Source organism: Sycon ciliatum, chromosome 7 (genome assembly GCF_964019385.1).
Source record: "Sycon ciliatum chromosome 7, ocSycCili1.1, whole genome shotgun sequence".
Classification (NCBI taxonomy): domain Eukaryota; kingdom Metazoa; phylum Porifera; class Calcarea; order Leucosolenida; family Sycettidae; genus Sycon; species Sycon ciliatum.
This window is the reverse complement of record NC_088649.1, coordinates 7,111,273-7,130,431: the sequence shown is the minus strand read 5'-3', so window position 1 is coordinate 7,130,431 and position 19,159 is coordinate 7,111,273. Positions and strand designations below refer to the sequence as shown.

The 19,159-nt window shown below is 45.3% G+C and overlaps 1 protein-coding gene and 1 pseudogene across 1 annotated transcript; both read left to right on the top strand.

Moving 5' to 3' along the window:
- LOC135821563 (zinc finger protein 239-like) overlaps positions 1 to 19,159 on the top strand; it is a 119,207-nt pseudogene that overhangs the window by 7,018 nt on the left and 93,030 nt on the right.
- On the top strand, positions 4,184 to 5,742 carry LOC135820865 (zinc finger protein 41-like). Its single transcript, XM_065333908.1, has one exon. The coding sequence runs from the start codon at positions 4,273 to 4,275 to the stop codon at positions 5,188 to 5,190; it is 918 nt and encodes a 305-aa protein (XP_065189980.1). The 5' UTR covers positions 4,184 to 4,272; the 3' UTR covers positions 5,191 to 5,742.

Below are 19,159 nucleotides of genomic sequence, written 5' to 3'. Positions count from 1 at the left end.
GCGAAGAATTTACCCATCTCTCCCGCAGCTCCAACTCTCCTTCCATCATTGAGTGAACATCAGCCACTAAAAGCCACATATAAAACTAAGTGCTAACACTAACGAGTTAACGAGGAGAACTTTTTTTGTCGTTAAAATAGAAATCGTTATACAGAAATCGATACATATACTGTCCTATTGAGCGTTGAGAATGAGTGAGAATCGTTATCTTTATTATTATTATTATTACACGCATTTCCGCGGCAGCGTCTACCAAGCAGTTATGCTTGACCCACACGTTCGCTTATGCTGGACATTGAAACAGAGCAGATGCAGATATCTCCTAGAGAATGGGGCTCTACAAACCAATGATCGAAGTCAGTACTTCAGTAACATAGAGGAACACGGAGCGTCATAAAATTGGTGTCATTGGGGAAAACGTCATCATTATTGTCTCTTCATATAGCATCATGGTCAATGGGTGGCAAGACAATTATAATGTACGAGGTTGAGTTTCCAGATTGTTATTAAACGTAAGTTATGGTGGAAATGGTGGAGTGAACTGCAATTGCGCATTTTCACGCGTTCAGTGGCACCTCAAAGGGTTAAAGATTCAAATAGTAATTATTATAGAATGTTACAAAAAATGTATTATCTACGCATGCATCTACGCAAGAGTCACCACCAGCCAATTAGGACATATGTCAAAGTATTGAACATTTTCGTTCCCTTCTTGTCAAAATACTACAGGGAATGATGGAAATAAGCTAAAACACTACAACTACAAGGAAAAGAAGTTCAGAAATGTATTACTCCAATTATGGGTTGAAGTGACACGAAAAAAAGATGTGAAGAATGAAGAAAACATCATGCAAATCCAATAAGTGACAAAAACGTACTGACAAGAAAAAGAGAGAAATATCAAGAGATCAAGGGATCTATTTCGCAACTTCACGACGAACAGTGCCAAACAACTGCAAAGACAACACATTCTCCTTCTGAACACAAAGCTCAGGGTCCAACTTACGTATGTACAAAGCTTCCAACACGGCAAGATGTAACAAAGACCTACCACGCGACAAAACAGAGAATACATCATCGGAATACCACTCACGACAACTAGCACTGCCCGACAGGTGACACTTGATTGCCGAGGTACCGTTTCCCTGACCCGACGACTTGGCCGTTGTCACCTCCGATCCTGCCGCTTGCGAATCTCTCCCATTACGCCCTGCGTCCCTGCAAATCCGATTGCCTCGGTCGAGATCAGTGTGCTGCTCCACGTCCAGTCTGTCCTGCTTCCGTGGTCTACCTCGTTTCTTCACATTAACCGTTGTTGTCACTTCCAGTATTGGTTCTTTTGATTCGTCATCGATTCCTCTCCTCAATTGGCTTCTGGTGAGGAGACGAAACAAAATGGACGAGGAACACAATTCATTCCGGCAGCATTTCTAACCGTCAGCCAGCTTTCGAACAGATATTTCGAACAGCCGACAAAAGCGAAAGGCATGAAGCAACTTCTGGTACACCTTCTGAAATGGAAGATGAACTGGATTTTAGCGGTCAGCGGGTATGAGAAATGTGAATCGACTGTGAAATCATCTCCTCAGTTTGAAATGGACGCCTTAACTCCAGCCACAGCGTCAAATATTGGGATGTGTGCTGGAATGATACGTGGAATATAGAAGCAACCTGATGCGTGTGACATGACGGTTGGAAGCAGGCGTCCTATCCGACGAAATTCTGACTCTTTTAAGGCTATGGCTCAGAATCAGGATTCACGAAAGGGTTTTAAGTATAAGACGTCGCAAAGGTGTCCGTTTTGCCCAGAAGAGTTCAAAAGAGTATCTCAGCTCCGCGAGCATGAACGTGTTCACACTGGAGATCGACCGTTCAAGTGTGATGTATGCTAGAAGTCTTTCACTCAGTCAGGCAGTCTCCGCGCTCATAAACGTACTCACACTGGAGATCGACCATTCAAGTGTCATGTATGCGGCATGTCTTTCTCTCGGTCAAGCACTCTGTGTGTTCATGAACGTACTCATACCGGAGAGAGACCGCACAAGTGTAAGACATGTGGCACATCGTTCACGGATGGGTCATATATACGCAGGCATGAACGTATCCATTCTGCATAAAGACTTTTTACATGCAAGACATGTGTAAGGTCATCGACACAGTCATCCTAACTCATTCTAAGTATAAGACCTCGCAAAGGTGTCGGTTTTGCCCAAAAGAGTTCAAAAAGGTATCTCATCTCCGCGAGCATGAACGTGATCACACTGGAGATCGACCATTCAAGTGTGATGTATGCGGGAAGTCTTTCACTCAGTCATGCAGTCTCTGCGCTCACAAACGTACTCATACTGGAGATCGACAATTCAAGTGTGATATTTGCGGGAAGTTCTTCACTCAGTCAGGCAATCTACGTGTGCATAAACGTGTTCAAACTGGAGAGAGACGGCACAAGTGTAAGACATGTGGCACATCGTTCACGCATTCGTCTAGTTTACGCAGACTTGAACGTATCCATTCTGCATAAAGACCTTTTACGTGCAAGACATGTGTGAGGTCATCCACACAGTCATCCTAACTACATGATCATGAACGTATACATACAGGAGAACGTCCATATACATTTAGGCTCAGAGAGTGCTCAAAGTTCTTCAGAACATTATCATGTTATCCTAGACACCAGTGTATTTATAACCTACAATGAATAGCCTAAAAGTCGTTACATAGTGTTTTACTATTGTGTGAAAATGTCTTTCTTCTCTTCGGGCCTATGACTTTTAAGAACAAGAGAGAAAGAGTGTATGCGTGTCTGTTCGAAAGATAGTGTACATTCACAGCATTTAAAAAAAGAAATCACTCTTTCATGCTATTCACACAAGTCTGGTCCTAGCCACACACGCGATAAACTATGATTGTACAGAATCGCAATCTGATGTGGATTATGTAGTTCTGTATTTCTGTTCTCTTCCATCGTCTCGTTCTCATGCATTATGTCAGAAGTTAATAATCATATTCTAGCATAACCATCGATCAGAGAAAGTTTAATTAATTCAGATCGTAGAGTTGTGCGAAGCAATTGTTGACTTTTAAGAGAACATGTCTTAGACGACCAGACAATGTGTGCAAGTGGATCTCTCTGATTTCCATCAAATTTGTCAGGTATGTTTTCTTGGGGAGGGGAGGGGAGGGGGGTAGATCGACTGTTCAAATCCCTTGGAAAGGTGTCCGAAGGGAACTTTGAAATAGACATACCCCTAAACATTGGTCAAAACATCAAAATGATTTATGGGTTACCAAACGAGACATACAACAGCGTTTACGACCAACGAAGGAATCAAGCTCCATCAAGCTAACATTTTCTCACCTTGGAAAGGTGCATGACTGGGTCGGCTTCGCTTAGCCACGCAAGCATCCCAAAAGACGAGGACCTTCTCACCCTGTGGCCACTAATAGTCGTTTTCAAAAGAGCCAAATTTAAAGGGCGGACAAAATAGAGAGCTACGTCCTCATTTAGCAAGACCTATTCATTGGCAGATAGTCTTTTTTACTTTATTCTCCTTTTTAGTCGATATCATGGACTTAGGCAAATTTTGCATGTGTGGTATTCGATAAACAAACAACAAAAAAACAACAAGATAGTAGAACACCTCTTCTAGCAGTGAGCACATGTACCCAATCATCCCTTTTGCGTTTTCTTAAAAAACACCTTTTGAATTTTTCCACTCCACCATCTGAAATAAAGTGGACATCCAAATTCACACCTGCGCAGGAAAGCTCACCCCTCCGGTATGTCTAGTCGGCAATAGACCTTTTGCATTCTGAAAATTAATTTTTTGGTGAGTGCTAGATCCTTTAAGCGTGTCAGAATGGCAGTTCAGCGCGGAAGAACAACGTGTAGTGTTGACACTGATAAAGAACAGTAGGAGTGATCATTTATCACTTAACACGACAATATTCTCTCATAGTAACTAACATCCTTTTGTGCGACAATTCATGAAAACGTCCCAGATATCTTGGGATGGTGCCATCAAGTTGCCATGTACTTGATTTTGAGAGCATACTTATAATTGTCACGCATCGCAGACTGCCAGAATTATGGCAAACACATTTTTTAATGTCATCAACTAATATTGCTTTTCACACTAGAGCACGATATTAAATTGCACAGAGCAAACCATTCTGCATCAGTAATTTTCATTTCACTGCGTGAGGTGGCTACGAGTAATATTGCCTCGGGTATGCAATTTCCCTTCCAGAGTTGTTGCAGTTCAGTGAGAAATGGAATACTTGGAGGAGTCGATATCTGACTGCAGTGTGGATTTTAATGATCTACCACCAATGCCGCCATTGATGAAGTCGAAGAGGACTAAGCTCAACCGAACGTCCAGAGAGCATGGTCCATCGTCCGTTCCACCATCTCCTGCGTCAAACCTTTTTGAAGAAAACATGGAGAAAGCGTCGTGTATGAGATCCGCTTCACTGGAAAACAGACACGACACGAGCAGTATACCCCCTGAGTATACCAGTAGCACAATTCCTGTGTCTCCTCCGCCATTGATAAAATGGACAATTCCTTCAGCCAGTATTTCTAATCGTCAGCCAGCTTTCGAACAAGCATTTCAAACCGCCGACAAAAGCCAAAGGGATGAAGCAACGTCTAGTACACAGTCTGAAATGGAAGACGTGGTGAACTGGACTTCAACGTTCAGCGGGTATGAGAAACATGCATTGCCTGTGAAGCCACCTCTTCAGTTTGAAATGGATGGCTTAACTCCAGCCACCGCGTCAAATACTGGAGTTTTTGGTGGACGGACGCCTGACCTGTTGGAGCAAGCTGATGCGTTTGGCATGTCAGTTGAACGAAGGCGTCCTATCGGACCACATTCTGAATCTTCTAAGGTTATGGCTCAGAATCAGGATACGTACAGGCGTTCTAAGTGTAAGACATTCAAGACGTGTCAGTTTTGCCAAAAAGAGTTCAAGTACGTTTCTCTCCTCCGGGAGCATGAACGTGTTCATACTGGAGATCGACCATTCAAGTGTGATGTATGCGGGAAGTCTTTCAGTCAGTCAGGCAGTCTATGTGTTCATAAACGTACTCATACCGGAGAGAGACCGTACAAGTGTAAGAAATGTGGGACATCGTTCACAACATCGTCCCATTTACGCAGACATGAACGTATCCATTCTGCATGAAGACCTTTAACGTGCAAAACATGTGTGTGGTCATCGACACAATCATCCTAACTACATGACCATGAGCGTACTATTCATACAGGAGAACGTCCATATAGGTGCAGAGAGTGCGCAAATTTCTTCAGAACATCATCATGTTATCCTAGACACCAGTGTATTTATAACCTACAATAAATAGCCTAAAAGTCGTTAGATAGTGTTTTGTATGGGTGAAAATGCCTTTCTTCTCTTCGCATTTATGAATTGTATGACCAAGAGAGTAAGAGTGTGTGTGTGTGTGTCTGTTTGAAAGATATTATACATTCGCAGCATTTAATAAAGGAAATCACTCTTTGATGCTATTCACAGTCCGGTCCTAGCCGCACACGCGATAAACTATGGTAGTCCGGCGTCGCAATCTGATGTGGATTATGTAGTTCTGTATTTGTGTTCTATTCCATGGTCTCGTTCTCATGTATTATGTCAGAAGATAATAATCTTATTCTAGCATAACCTTCGATCTGAGAAAGTTTAATTCATTCAGATAGTAGATGAGTGCGAAGCGTTTTTGACTTTTAAGAGATCATGTCTTAGACGACCAGACAATGTGTGCAAGTGGATCTCTCTGATTTCCCTCAAATTTGGCAGGTATGTTTCCTTGGGGAGGGGGGGGGGTGTAGATCGACTGTACAAATTCCTTGAAAAGGTGTCCGAAGGGAAACTTGAAATGGACATACCTATAAACATTGCTCAAAGCATCACATGATTTATGGGTCTGCAAACGAGACGTGCGACAGCGTAAACGACCAAGCTACGAATAAAACTCCATCAAGCCAACATTGTGTCACTTTAAAAAAGTGCATGACTGGGGCAGCTCCGCTTAGCCATGCAAGCTTCCCAGAGTACGAGCGCCATCACACCCTGAGTCCACGGATGATCGTCTTCAAAAGAGCCAAAATTCAAAGGGCAAACAAAATAGAGAGCTACGTCCTCATTTAGCAAGAACTAATCATTGGCAGATAGTCTTTTATACAGATAATCTGAAACTCGGATGTTGAGCCATAAATAAATGTAAAAGAGAAAAGGACATATGGATACGAGTTAAGTTGGAAGGCTGTCGGTTAGCGCTACGGAGATGTGTTGAAGTTAGGTGTCAGGACGTCGAATGTCTCAGTACTCTGTCAGTTTTGTGCCTAGTTATTGCACTTTCTGACTGTATATAGTATCATGTTACAGTGATGGAGAGTTACTCTTAACTCGTATCCATATGTCCTTTTCTCTTTTACATACAGATAATCATTTATACTTTATTCTTCTTTCTAGTCGATAGGGGGATGCAATACGTACAGTGTACAGAGCGGATGCAGTTTTGAGAGCTCTGCATCCTTTTGTGAATGTGGTAGTTTTTGGATCCTTATAAAGCATATCTAGGGCGTGCCCTTATAACCTTACCACCAATCATGGCGAGCACTGGTAACTCGAGACCTCGATGGATGGCACTGACCTCGGAGCAGATGCGAGAGACGTCCGGGAAATTCGATTGCCCACTGGGGACCAAAGTGGTGGATGTCGCGAATGCACTGGGAGATGCTGGATACAACGACCTCACACCTGTTCAGATAAGTTCACAGCATGAGTGCATTGTAACCTTCATGTCCACTTCGAGTCTAGAGCGTGTTGTTCGGGAGGGCTTTTCTCTATTGGATAAGACTATTTTGGTTTCAAACGTGCTGGACTCGATCCTCCAGCTGCATATATCTGACCTCCCTGTCTGGATTTCGGACATTGCATTGACGGCCGCTCTCAAACCGTACGGTAGTCCCGCTTCAACAGTTCGATACGGGCAAGTCACCACAAAGCATGGCTTCGATGTTACAACCGGGGTACGCTTTTTAAGCTTCAAACTAGGGAAACAATGCCCCTCTATTCCATCCTACGTTCAAACGGCAGGGGGTCACGTCTTTGCCGTACGGTATAAGGATCAACCACGCACCTGTAGGGTATGCGAGTCCCCAGGTCACCTGGCCGCGGACTGCCCCACCAGGCCACGCACCCCTCGTGGAACGTACGCTAACAGGGTCAAATCGGGACCCCAGAAAGGGCGCGAGGATCAGCCACTGCCTTAAAGCCTAGCCTCTGCAGTCAAATCGGGACCCCAGGAGGTCATCGGTGCAGACAAAGCGCGCGAGGATCAGCCACAACACGAGAGCCTGGGCGCTTCTCCAGCTGGTCAGGTCGACTCGAGACCCCTGGAGGAGGGCACGGGTACACATGGCAGTCAAGACTCAGCTTCTGCCGTAACTGTCAAAATGCGACCTGAGCATGATAAACAAAGCAACCACGTGGAACTTGACCTGACTCTGTCTCCTGACAGCAGCTGGGCCGAGGAGTCGGACTGTCCACCTGAGGGGAAACTCTCAGGGGGCGATGAGGCTAGAGCATTGGCGATATTGGCAGACTGCATCCACAAGAGGCCGCGGGAGTCGACCTCCCCATTGGTAGTTTCTAGTGATAACCAGAGGAAGAAGAAGGCGAAAAAGATCACTGCCTCAAGCAATAAGCAGTTAACTTGGCGCAGATAACATCTTCTCCCCCTGTGTAGCCCTAGGTATACAAACACAATCTGGTTTTCCCTGTCCTACTTCAACCTCGTGTCTTCCTCCAGCTTCCTCATTCTTATCTTTAGCTTGATCCTTTTAGGTATTTCATTAGATTTTAGGACCCTTAGCCATACATGTAACTATGCACCCGCTTACGCCAAATGTCCTTCCCCATTTTTAATTACTTCCTCCTGCAATGAAGGGTAGCAAGCATCTTCGCATTCTCTGCACAAACGCTTTCGGCCTAGCCAGCAAACTTCCCGACCTACAGCACGCACTCCTGCAGCATCAGCCCGACGTAGCAATTGTGACAGAAACGAAGTTCACTGCGGAGAAAGTGCTTCCCTCTGACATTAGCTTCCCTGGATACAGCTCACCACTTCGGTTGGACAGAACGGCACATGGGGGAGGGGTAGCCATCTGGGTGAAGTCGTCACTCCCCTCCATACTCATCCCTGAACTCATGTCCCCCGCACATGAGATCATCTGGGTTTCTCTCCAGCTGGCCCCAGGTCTCCGCACCGTCTTGGGAGCAGTGTATCGGCCGGGGTCCTGTGCCCCTGGCGATCTTACCTTAATCGATCATCTCGACAACATCCTCCCAGAAGCTAGACACCAGGGCTCCCACATCATCCTAGCTGGCGATTTCAACGTGCACAACCGGGCTTGGCTGAACAGCTCGAAAACTAGGCCTGCAGGCGAGGCTCTCGAAGATACCTGCGCTGCCCATCTTCTTGTCCAGCATGTCACAGTACCGACTCGTGGAGACAACCCGCTAGATCTCATAATGTCAACGTTCACGTCCCCAGTAACTACACGTATACTTCCGCCCCTCGATCGATCTGACCATGCAGTTGTACTGTCAGACTTTTCTTCCGTGCTCCCTAGACATGAACCCCCTGTTAAGCGAACAGTATTTCGCTACAACAGGGCAGACTGGGATCGCCTCAGGGCGCACCTTCGCAACGTGGAATGGGGTGATATCATCACGGAGGACCGAGAAACTTCCTGTGAGCAGGTTACCGCTTCGATTACTGCGGCTGTTGCACAGTTTGTCCCATCCAAAGTCCTGGAAACGAAGCCTTCCGATCCGGTATGGTGGACGCCTGAATGCACCCAGACCGAGAGGGAGAAGGAGAAGCGCTGGCGCGACTGGAGAAAACACCCTTATGACCCAGCACTTCAGCAGGCATTCACCGATTCCGTGATCGCCACCCAGTTCCGATCACGACGTGCAAAGGAGGACAGCCTCCGTCGCAGCCTCTCAACTGGGTCCCTCAGAGACAAACAGTGGTGGACGAAGTTGAAGAACGCTGCTGGCAACCGCACACAGCCCGAAATTCCCCTAGTTGTCGACTCTGACGGCCGCGAGTGGGCAACGAGCTCAGAGAAAGCAGAGGCATTCGCTCGCTTCTTCTCGAAGAAAGGTAGCGTAGCCGGTCCGGACCTTGTGGAGGCTGACCTACCGGACCCTGCTCCCTCAGAGGCTCCACCTCTTCGCACCATCCGCTTCTGCCCACAGGCTGTACGCCGCCTCCTGGCAAGGCTCGACGTCTCCAAGGCTACCGGGCCTGACGGTATTTCTGCTCGTGTCCTTAAGGAATGTGCTCATGAGCTCGCAGAGCCACTGTCCAAGTTATTTGCTTTATGCTTCCGGTCTGGAGTGCAACCTAGGATGTGGAAGACGGCCAACGTGGTTCCGATCCACAAGCGGTCTTCCCGCTCAACCCTTAAGAACTACAGGCCCGTATCCTTACTGTGCATAATCTCGAAAGTAATGGAAACTCTTGTAAACAGACACACCGTAAACTATTTTGAAGACCATCATCTGCTCACGTCGCACCAGTTTGGATTTCGCAGAGGCCTCGGAACATCGGACGCTTTGCAAGCTCTCCAAACTGCCTGGGCAAGCGCTGTGGGCTGTGGAGGGGCGGCTCGTATCCTTGCTGTGGACATCGCAGGAGCGTTTGTTCGTGTCTCGCATGTCGGCCTCCTCCACAAGGTACGTAGCCTAGGCATAGATGGTCCGCTTCAGAGATGGCTGGCGTCGTACCTGGACACCCGTTCCCTTCAGTGCCTCGTTGGAGGGCGGACGTCATCTAGGTATACGACCTCCGCAGGAGTCCCCCAGGGAAGCATCCTTGGACCAACGCTTTTCCTGGCCTACGTCAACGACGTGCCAGATGTTCTCGCTGCCGGCGCCAGCTTGGAAGCCTATGCTGATGATACAACTTTGTACAGCTTAGTCACCTCCCAGCAGACCCCAACAGTCGCCGCGCAGTCACTGCAGGTGTCCGTTGACCGACTGCACGAGTGGGGTCGTACATGGAAAGTGATGTTTGAACCGACCAAATCCCAGGCTATGACAGCCACCCTCAGACGCACCGGCTTAGATCTCCCCCCACTCCTGTTTGGTGGCACACTGGTGCCCGAGACAACCACCATCACCCTCCTTGGTGTGAAGGAGGACGCCAAGTTGACCTTCAGCGATCACCTACGCTCCGTAGCCACCCGTGCACGCCAACGGCTTGGGGTCCTAAACAGAGCCGCCCACATACTCACCCCCGCCGGCCGGACGACCGTATACAAGGCGTTCGTACGACCAGTCATGGAGTATGCGCCTCTTGTATGGATGGGAGCTGCGCAGAGTCACCTCCAGCGTCTGAACAATGTTCAGCGCCGCGCGCTTCATGCTATCGGCCCTGGGTTACACCTACCCAGCCTGGCCATCCGCCGCACTGTTGCATCGCTTGGCTGCCTGTACAAGCTGCACTACTTGCCTGGTCCTCCGCAGCTGCTCTCTGTGTTGCCACCGCGCCACATCATCTCTACCAACCCCAGAACTCGCAGCGAGCACGGTGCTGTCAGTGGCCATGACCACCAGCTCCAACACCAGCTGCCTGCATCTGCCCCGCTGGCACTGAAGCGCTCGTTCCCACACTGCAGCATCAGCGATTGGAACTCCCTCCCTGCCGCTCTCCTATCCCAGCCTCCCCACAGCAAGAGAATGCAATCATTCAAAACGAATGTTAACCGCCATCTTCGCAGCACAAACTGGCTCTGGGCAGTCGATTCCCTATGAATAGTATGACGCTAAGACAGTTTCTCCCCCACAATCGCTCGTGTTAAGCCTTGGGTTTTTGCATCTTTCTCACCTGTACAGCTCTATTTTCTTCTTTTTTCATTGTTTTTGGTGCGTGTTTTTGGCCGTGACGCCGAGACCTCAGGTCGGCAGAGTCATCAATGCCCCACCATCACTGCTGCGTCTCGGTGCAGCGCCTGCTCATTAGTTGTCACGTTTGTCCTAGTCTCCGTACCATTGTCTTTCATTATTCTTTTCGAGCTGGTTATGTGAACGTAGTAAAAAATAAAAAAAAATAAAATCATGGAATTAGGCAAACTTGCCTGTTTAGTCTTCGACTCTACATAAACAAACAACAACAAGACAACAAGACAGCAGAACACCTCTTCTGCCACTGAGGACATGTAGCCCATCCTCCTTTTTGCGTTTTCTTGAAAAAACAATTTGAATTTTTCCACTCCACCATGCTGAAATACAATGTACATCCAAACTCACACCTGTGCAGGAAAGCTCATCCCTCCGCAACGTCGTGTCAGCGATAGACCTTTTGCATTCTGAAAAGTAAATGTTTGGTGAGTGATAGATCCTTTACCCGTTACTCATCCTAATCCTGTTTTTCGCGTTTTCTTGAAAAAACAATTTTAACTTTTCCACTCCATCTTGCTGAAATACAATGTACATCCAAACTCACACATGTGCAGGAAAGGGAGGCCTAGGGAGGGCCTAAATATGCTAAAACATTTCGCATATTGGCCACTTGATTCATAATAATTATGAAAAGGCGACGAGAAGACAATAAAGATTAATAGTATAAGTGAAGCAGACATTACAAAATGATGAATGAGAATACATGTATCTCAAATGGTTGTTCCTAATCGATTTTCTTGAGACTATCATCAGGGAAAAATCGTCTCACAATAGAGGCTATACGGAGAAACAAACTACTCATAGGTTATGGGGTAGTGGGAAGTATACAAGGTGAGGTGTGAAAAGAAAAAATAAAGTGGGAGAGAAGACGAAAGAAATTAGAGGAAAAGATGTGAGTGTGTTCCGACGGTGTGAGCTACTCCAAAAGGTGAGTGAAATGAAGGCGGGGAAGCAGGTGAAGGTGATAGAGTGAGGAACTGTGAGGTGTAGGTGCATGCGAATGAATACGTGTGTGAATGCTAGGTGAAGAGTCTCAGTTTTGTGACATTTTCTTTCTGAATGCATAGATTGGGATTGTGTTGACGGATGAAAACAGCTTCTAATACCTTAAGTTCACGAAACCTACGAGCACAGCACAAAACAGTGAAGCATGAATCGCCATACACTGAGCGGCATTGGCTACTAGACAAGCTTGTTTCTTAATTGCTTACCCTTTCGTTGTGCTCTCAACTTCAGTCCGGTTATCTTCATCTTGGTTGTCCAACTTACTCTCTTCATCACTGCTCACACCTTATTCATCCTCTTCTTCTTCCATCCCGTCAACTGCACCCGACGACAATCCCACGCTACTGCTCGCTGCCAGTCCATGTCCGGTTGTAGATGCCATTACCAGCGCCCGAGTCATGCTCCTCGTTACTGGTCTCCGTACCTGTGCTTGACCATTTCCTGCAGTCTCACGTACCTGTGTACTTCTAGTGGGTTCAACCGGTACTGTATTACCGGTAGTGTGGTTCTGTTGTGCAACTGGCACCTGTTTGCGGGGACGGACTCGTCCAGGTCGCTGGGCTCTGGCTGCATCTGACAATAGGTACAATGGTACATGTTGTTTGACGCGTGCGTTCAGGTGCTGAAGGGTTCTTCCTACATATCGGCTATCACAATGCCGACATTCAAAATGATAGATTACATGGCTAATTAGTTGGGTAGGAAGAACATCCTTCTTCACCGTGAACGCACGGGCCGTAGTAAAGACTGTTGTCTATGCTGTGGCAAAATAGGTTTGTCTGACCACAGTCCTCACGGCGCGGGCCACATCCAGTGAAATTTGAGCTTTCCATGGAAGTCGTAAAAACACACGACATGGGTCAGGTCCAAACTCAGGCTCGGCAGCCTGAATATCAGGTTCGCTAAACAGCTTACTGAGGAGCTGAACAGGATATCCATTCTGAACAAATACCTTCTTCAGGAAACAAAGCTCTTGCTGAAGCTTATCAGGCGAGCAAATCCGCCTAGCGCGCATGATCAAATTTCGTACGAGATTAGTTTTGTATAAAGTCGAGCAATAGGAGTCGTAGACAATTTATTGCCCGGTGAACGTTGGTTTTCGATATACTGAAGTTGAAACACCCATCTCCGTTTTCTCGACTAACACATCGAGAAAAGACAAACGGTTTGACTGCTCATGTTCACATGTAAATTTCAGAGCGGGATGCAGGTTGTTGAGCATACCAAGAAACTCATTCGATTGTTCCAGATTACGGAAATGCGTGAACGAATCATCCACGAATCTAACATATAAGCTAGGCCACATCGCACTTGGAATCTTCGATTCATAAAACCCGACAAACACATTGGCCAGAACTGGACCCAATGGTGAACCCATGGCCACCCCGTCAGTTTGGCGGTAAAAGGTGTCATGAAAAGAAAATTCAACATCAGTTGTCATCATCTGCATTAGTCTGCGGAACGCAGTTTCGGACATCCAGGGAGAATCGAAGTGTTTACTGTACTCTTTATCGTGGTACAGAGCATTAGCGCAAATGTCAATTGTCTCCATCACGGGCACATTGGTGAACAAGCTTACAACGTCGAAGGAGCACATGTGGGAAGAAGACGGTACTGGCTGCTCACGCAGGATATCAATGAATTGGAAAGTGTCTTTTACATTGTGTTTGCAATAGTACTTAGATACTGGTGTAATCATATCACACAACCATTTCGAAACTGTATATTGAGGTAAACCACACATTGAAAGTATTGGGCGAAGAGGACAATCCTTCTTATGGATTTTCGGCAATCCATAAAGTCTGGGCCGTGTTGAACCAATCGGTTTAATTCGTAAGTACTCATATTTAGATATTTCCTCTGCATTCCGCAGCTTCCGCAAGTACTTGATGATATTAGATTCTATAGCTATTGTACGGTCGTGTATCTGTACGGGGCCTAACTTAACAAACTTCGACCGATCATCAAGGATAGTAGCCATCTTCGTGTGGTTTTGTTCTTTAGTGATTATAACAGTGGCTCTACCTCTGTCCGGTCTTGTGATAATAATGTCTTTCCGTGCTCTGAGATCTCGGAGGGCTTTCAAGTGCTCTCGAGACAAAGAGAAGGATTTACGGTCTGGTTATTGTGTGGCATGTTCTTCAGCTATTGATCTCAGCTTGGCAGCACAAAGTGACTTCTGAGTATCCGAACAAGATCTGAATTCAGATAGTTTATTGTACAGTAGTTAAAATTCCATTAAAGTCACTTCAGGTTTCAGCGAAGTAGGAGGAACTCCGTAATCGATGCCCCTACACAAGAGATCTTTCTCTATATTGCTAAGTTCTACATTGGCGATGTTGATGATGGTGCTATGGTCAATGGTGAAGGAGCCGAACCGTTTCTTACGAAGCCAGTTCAAATTCTCACGATATTTTGTAATCAGGCGAACTTGTTGGTTAGCGTCGTTCTGAGACAAAAGGTTCGAGAAACGCAAGAAGTTCAACGGCGAGAGAAAGGAACGAGCCAGAGCGTATAGATGTCTGAACTGGGATTTGACGTTGCTAAGGGTGTCCTTACTACGCCTAATATCGTCTTTGATAAAAACCCGTTCCACCTTGAGGGAATAAGCTTTTGCCTTGTGAACGCGGTTTTGAATAGACTGAGGGCAAACACCATACTCTAAACATTGTGTGAAGAATGTAAGGTTATGTGCAATACTACGGCAAACAAAGCGCTTCCTAATAATTGCAGTTCCTCACTCTATCACATTCACCTGCTTCCACGCCTTCATTTCACTCACCTTTTGTAGTAGCTCACACCGTCGGAACACTCTCACATCTTTTCTTCTAATTTCTTTCGTCTTCTCTCCCACTTTATTTTTTCTTTTCACACCTCACCTTGTATACTTCCCACTACCCTATAACCTATAAGTAGTTTGTTTCTCCGTATAGCCTCTATTGTGAGACGATTCGTCCCTGATGATAGTCTCAAGAAAATCGATTAGGAACAACCATTTTAGATACATGTATTCTCATTCATCATTTTTGTAATGTCCACTTCACTTATACTATTAATCGCATTAACAATAATTATGCTTCGAAATCACACAAAGGAGAAAAATATGCTCGAAATATGCTTGAAATATGCTCGAAATATGCTCGAAATATGCTCGAAATATGAACTGATATCAGTGATAATTATGCGAAATTCTTTGCTCCTTGTACCAAAATATGCTACATTTAGTACAATAATTATGCTAGATTTGCAACTTAATGCGACCTTGAGTCGCGGACACTCTCTTCTCGGGTAAAATTTTCGCCCCTTGTTTGGATGAGCATTTTTCCTTCCGGGCTAAGTTTGGAAGTGTTCCCTGACCGAGCATGCCGTGGTGAGTTTCCTTGTCTATTTCTGCAATCTGCCTTATAATTATGTGAATTCTTTGCTCCTTGTAGCAAAAGTTATAGAGGGGGAGAACATACGTAATATTGTCACGCATTGCGGGCTGCTAGAATTGAGGCAAACATTTGGTAAAATATGCTAGATTTGCTACTTTATGCGACCTTGTGTCAAAAGGACCAAAATATGCGAAAATATGCGAAAGCATATTCTGGCCCTCCCCGGAAAGCTCACCCCTCAACTCATGTCAAGTCAGCAATAGACTTTTTGAATTCTGTAAAAGTAAATTTTGGTGAGTGATAGATCATTTACTCGTGTCAGAATGGCAGTTCAGTGCTGAAGGACAAAGTGTTGTGTTGACACTGACAAAGAAATGTACGAGGCATAATTTATCACTTAAATCGACAAGATTTTCCCCTTGCAAGTAACATCTTTTTGTGCGACAATTGATGCGAACGTCCATGACAGGTTAAGACGGCGAGTGTAAGTTGCCATGTACATGATTTTGAAAGCATACGTACAATTGGCACGCATTGCAGGCTGCCAGAATTATTGCAAACCCATTTTTGATTGTTATCAAGTAAATATTGCTTTTCACACTAGAGCAGGATATAACAGTGCACAGAGCGAACCATTCTGCATCCGAAAATTTAAAATCACTGCGTGACGTGGCTACGAATAACATCGGCTCGGTAATGCAATTTCCTTTCACATTTGTTGCAGTTCAGTGAGAAATGTAAGGGTTCTGCCTTTTCTTGGAATGAAAGGGTTTGCTCTCCACACTGGAAACTCGCTGGTGAGTGTTAGATCTTTTACTTGTGTCAGAATGGCAGTTCATCGCTGAAGAACAACGTGTAGTGTTGAAACTGCTAAAGCACAGTAGAAGTGATCATTTATCATTTAAAACGACAAGATTCTCCCCTCGGGAGAATGAAGTTGAAGAAACCACTACAGCTGTACTTATGGTTGATAAATATGGTGGTAAAGACACACCTGGCAATATGGCGGTAAACACACGCCTTCCCGCAAACGCTCGCTAGGCTGCAAAGTTCTGGCCCAGAGCTCTCCTTCTCACCACCACCACCATTAGTTCGCACTTGGTGCCTGGTCTCTACATGGTTGGCGGTATCCGGCAAAGCAGGCTGGTAAATTAAGTAGCGCCTGGCCAATAGAAGATGACACAGCAACGACATAGCTCGATTGCGACGTACGTTTGGTCCCCGATGGACTCATCAGGCAATCTTCTTCCTGGACGTACGTCGCATTTGTCTCCGTAGACACAAGTGTGATCTTCATATAAAATGAAGAGCCTAAACGTCGTTAGAAAGTGTTTTACTATTGTGTGAAAATGCATTTCTCCTCGTCGTGCTCATGAATTTTACGAACAAGAGAGAGAGAGAGAGAGCGTGTGTTTGTGTGTGTGTGTGTGTGTGTGTGTGTGTGTGTGTTTGTTTGTTAGAACGATAGCACATACTTCCCAGCCGTCTGAAAACTGTCCAGTCTTTATTCGTATTCACTCAAGTCTGATTGTATCAACACACGCGATAGACTATGAGAGTGCAGATCCACAAGCTGATTAGGACTATTTTTATATTATTATTCTAGCATAATCCTTGATCTGGGAACGTTTTATTTCGTTCAGATTGCAGATTCATTCGAAAGATTTATTGACTTTTAAGAGAGCATGTCTTAGAAGACCCGACAGTGTGTGTAAGTTGATCTCCCCGATTTCGCTCAAAATTTGCACATACGTTTCCTTGGGGTGTAGATCGACTGTTCAAAGCTCTTGCGAAGTTCTGCGAAGGGAACCTTGAAATAGACATACCTAGCTCCAAAATGACCATTACACGATTTATGGTTCTTCAAATGGTCCACGCCACTGTGAACACGACCAAGTTACTAATAAAACTCTATCAAGCCAACATAGCCTAAATAGTCCCAAATTATGGTCTTCAAAATAGCCAAAGTACAAGCGCTGACAAAACAGAGAGTTACGTTGTCAATTAGCCAGAACTATACACCAGCAGATAGTAGAAGACTTCTTCTAACACTGAGGACAAATCCCTCATGCTACTTTTCGGTTTTCTCGAATTAAACAAAGTTGAGTTTTCCACTCTAAATTGTGTGAAATAGTACGTCCCAACTCATACATGCTCATAAAAGCTCACCCTTCCGCGTCAGCTAGTCAGCAATAGGCCTTTTACAAAATAAGTCAGATGGTCTTAAGCTTAAAGGCCTTTGGAAGGCTATGATCACGGATACTGGTATCCTCTTAAAACCGATCCAGTATTCATAATTTCTACTATAACCATCAGAAGAATAGCAGATTTGAGATATTTAAAATCTTTTCCACCAAGGACTGTAACAAAGTAATTTGCTATAGATTGAGAAATAATCCTCGTGGAGATAACAGTGGAGATAACAGTTTCGCAATCTGTACCTAGGGTTCACCGGGTTTTAGCGGCCGTCGTGAGTTCCCTTCGGGAACGGAGACGATAATTTACATTTTGTAAATCTGTACCTTCGCATGCAACGACACAAATCCACACAATTCAGTTTACACTTTCTACTATCAAACCTTTTCTTTCCCTTCTCTTCAGAATAGTACAGGTAATGTTGATAATAGTTGATAATAGTTTTTAATAATAATTATGAAAAGTATGAATGCCGCAGATATCACCACGGAACATGACAACTTGCTCAAGGTTTGAAATTGTGCGTTTCCAGAATCGATTTTCAAGCTCCGATCATCTGTGGAAATACGGAACTAAAGTGATCAAGAGAAAAATGAAGGTTCAAAATCCAAGTAAGTGTGACAAACGAAGCGTGAGTACCACAAAAAGCGGGGCCGAAGATAAAGACGGACTGTAAGTGTGACAAATGGGCATGTAAATTACAGCAACAACTCATGAACAAGCGTGATCGAGGCAGAAAATTCTCAAGGGATTAGCCTAACTTGCTCGGTAGCAGGTAATGATCATGATGATGGTGATGCGAACTACAGCAGGATAAATTCACAAGGGCTTCCAAGCCAGATTACATTGCCCAGGGATTATCAGGTTTTACTCTCCAAATCGTGCATTTTGAGTGAGTGATAGATCCTTAACTTGTGTCAGAATAGCAGTTCAACGCTGAAGACCAAATTGTACTGTTGACACCCACAAAAAATGCAGCAGTGATAACTTGTCACATACACCACAAGATTCTCCATTGGCAAGTAACATTGGTTTTGCGACAATTGATGCACAAGTCCATGACAGCTTTAGATGGTGACAGCCAGTTTCCATATACTTGGAATTAAGAACAAACGTATAATTGTCACGCATTGCGGGTTGCCATGATTGTGGCAACGAATATGGCTTTTGACACACTAGAACACGATAATAAAGTGCACAGAGCGAAGCTTTTTGCATACGTAATTTTGTTCACTGCGTTAAGTGGTTACGAGTAATTATTAGCTGTGTTATGAACTTTTCCTTCCAGAGTTGCTGCAGTTGAGAGAGAAATGGAAGACTTGGAGGAGTCGAAGTCTGACTGTAATCTGGAGTCTAATGACCTACCACCAATGCCGCCATTGATGAAGTCGAAGAGGAATAAGCTCGACCTTACCTCTAGAGACCATGGTCCGTCGTCCGTTCCACCATCTTCGGGGTCAAACATTGGAGAAGCCAACACAGAGAAAGCGTCGTGTATGAGATCCGCTTCGTTGGAAAAAAGAGAAGTGACGAGTAAGTTACCCCCTGAGTATACCAGTAGCCTGATTCCTGGTTTTCCTCCG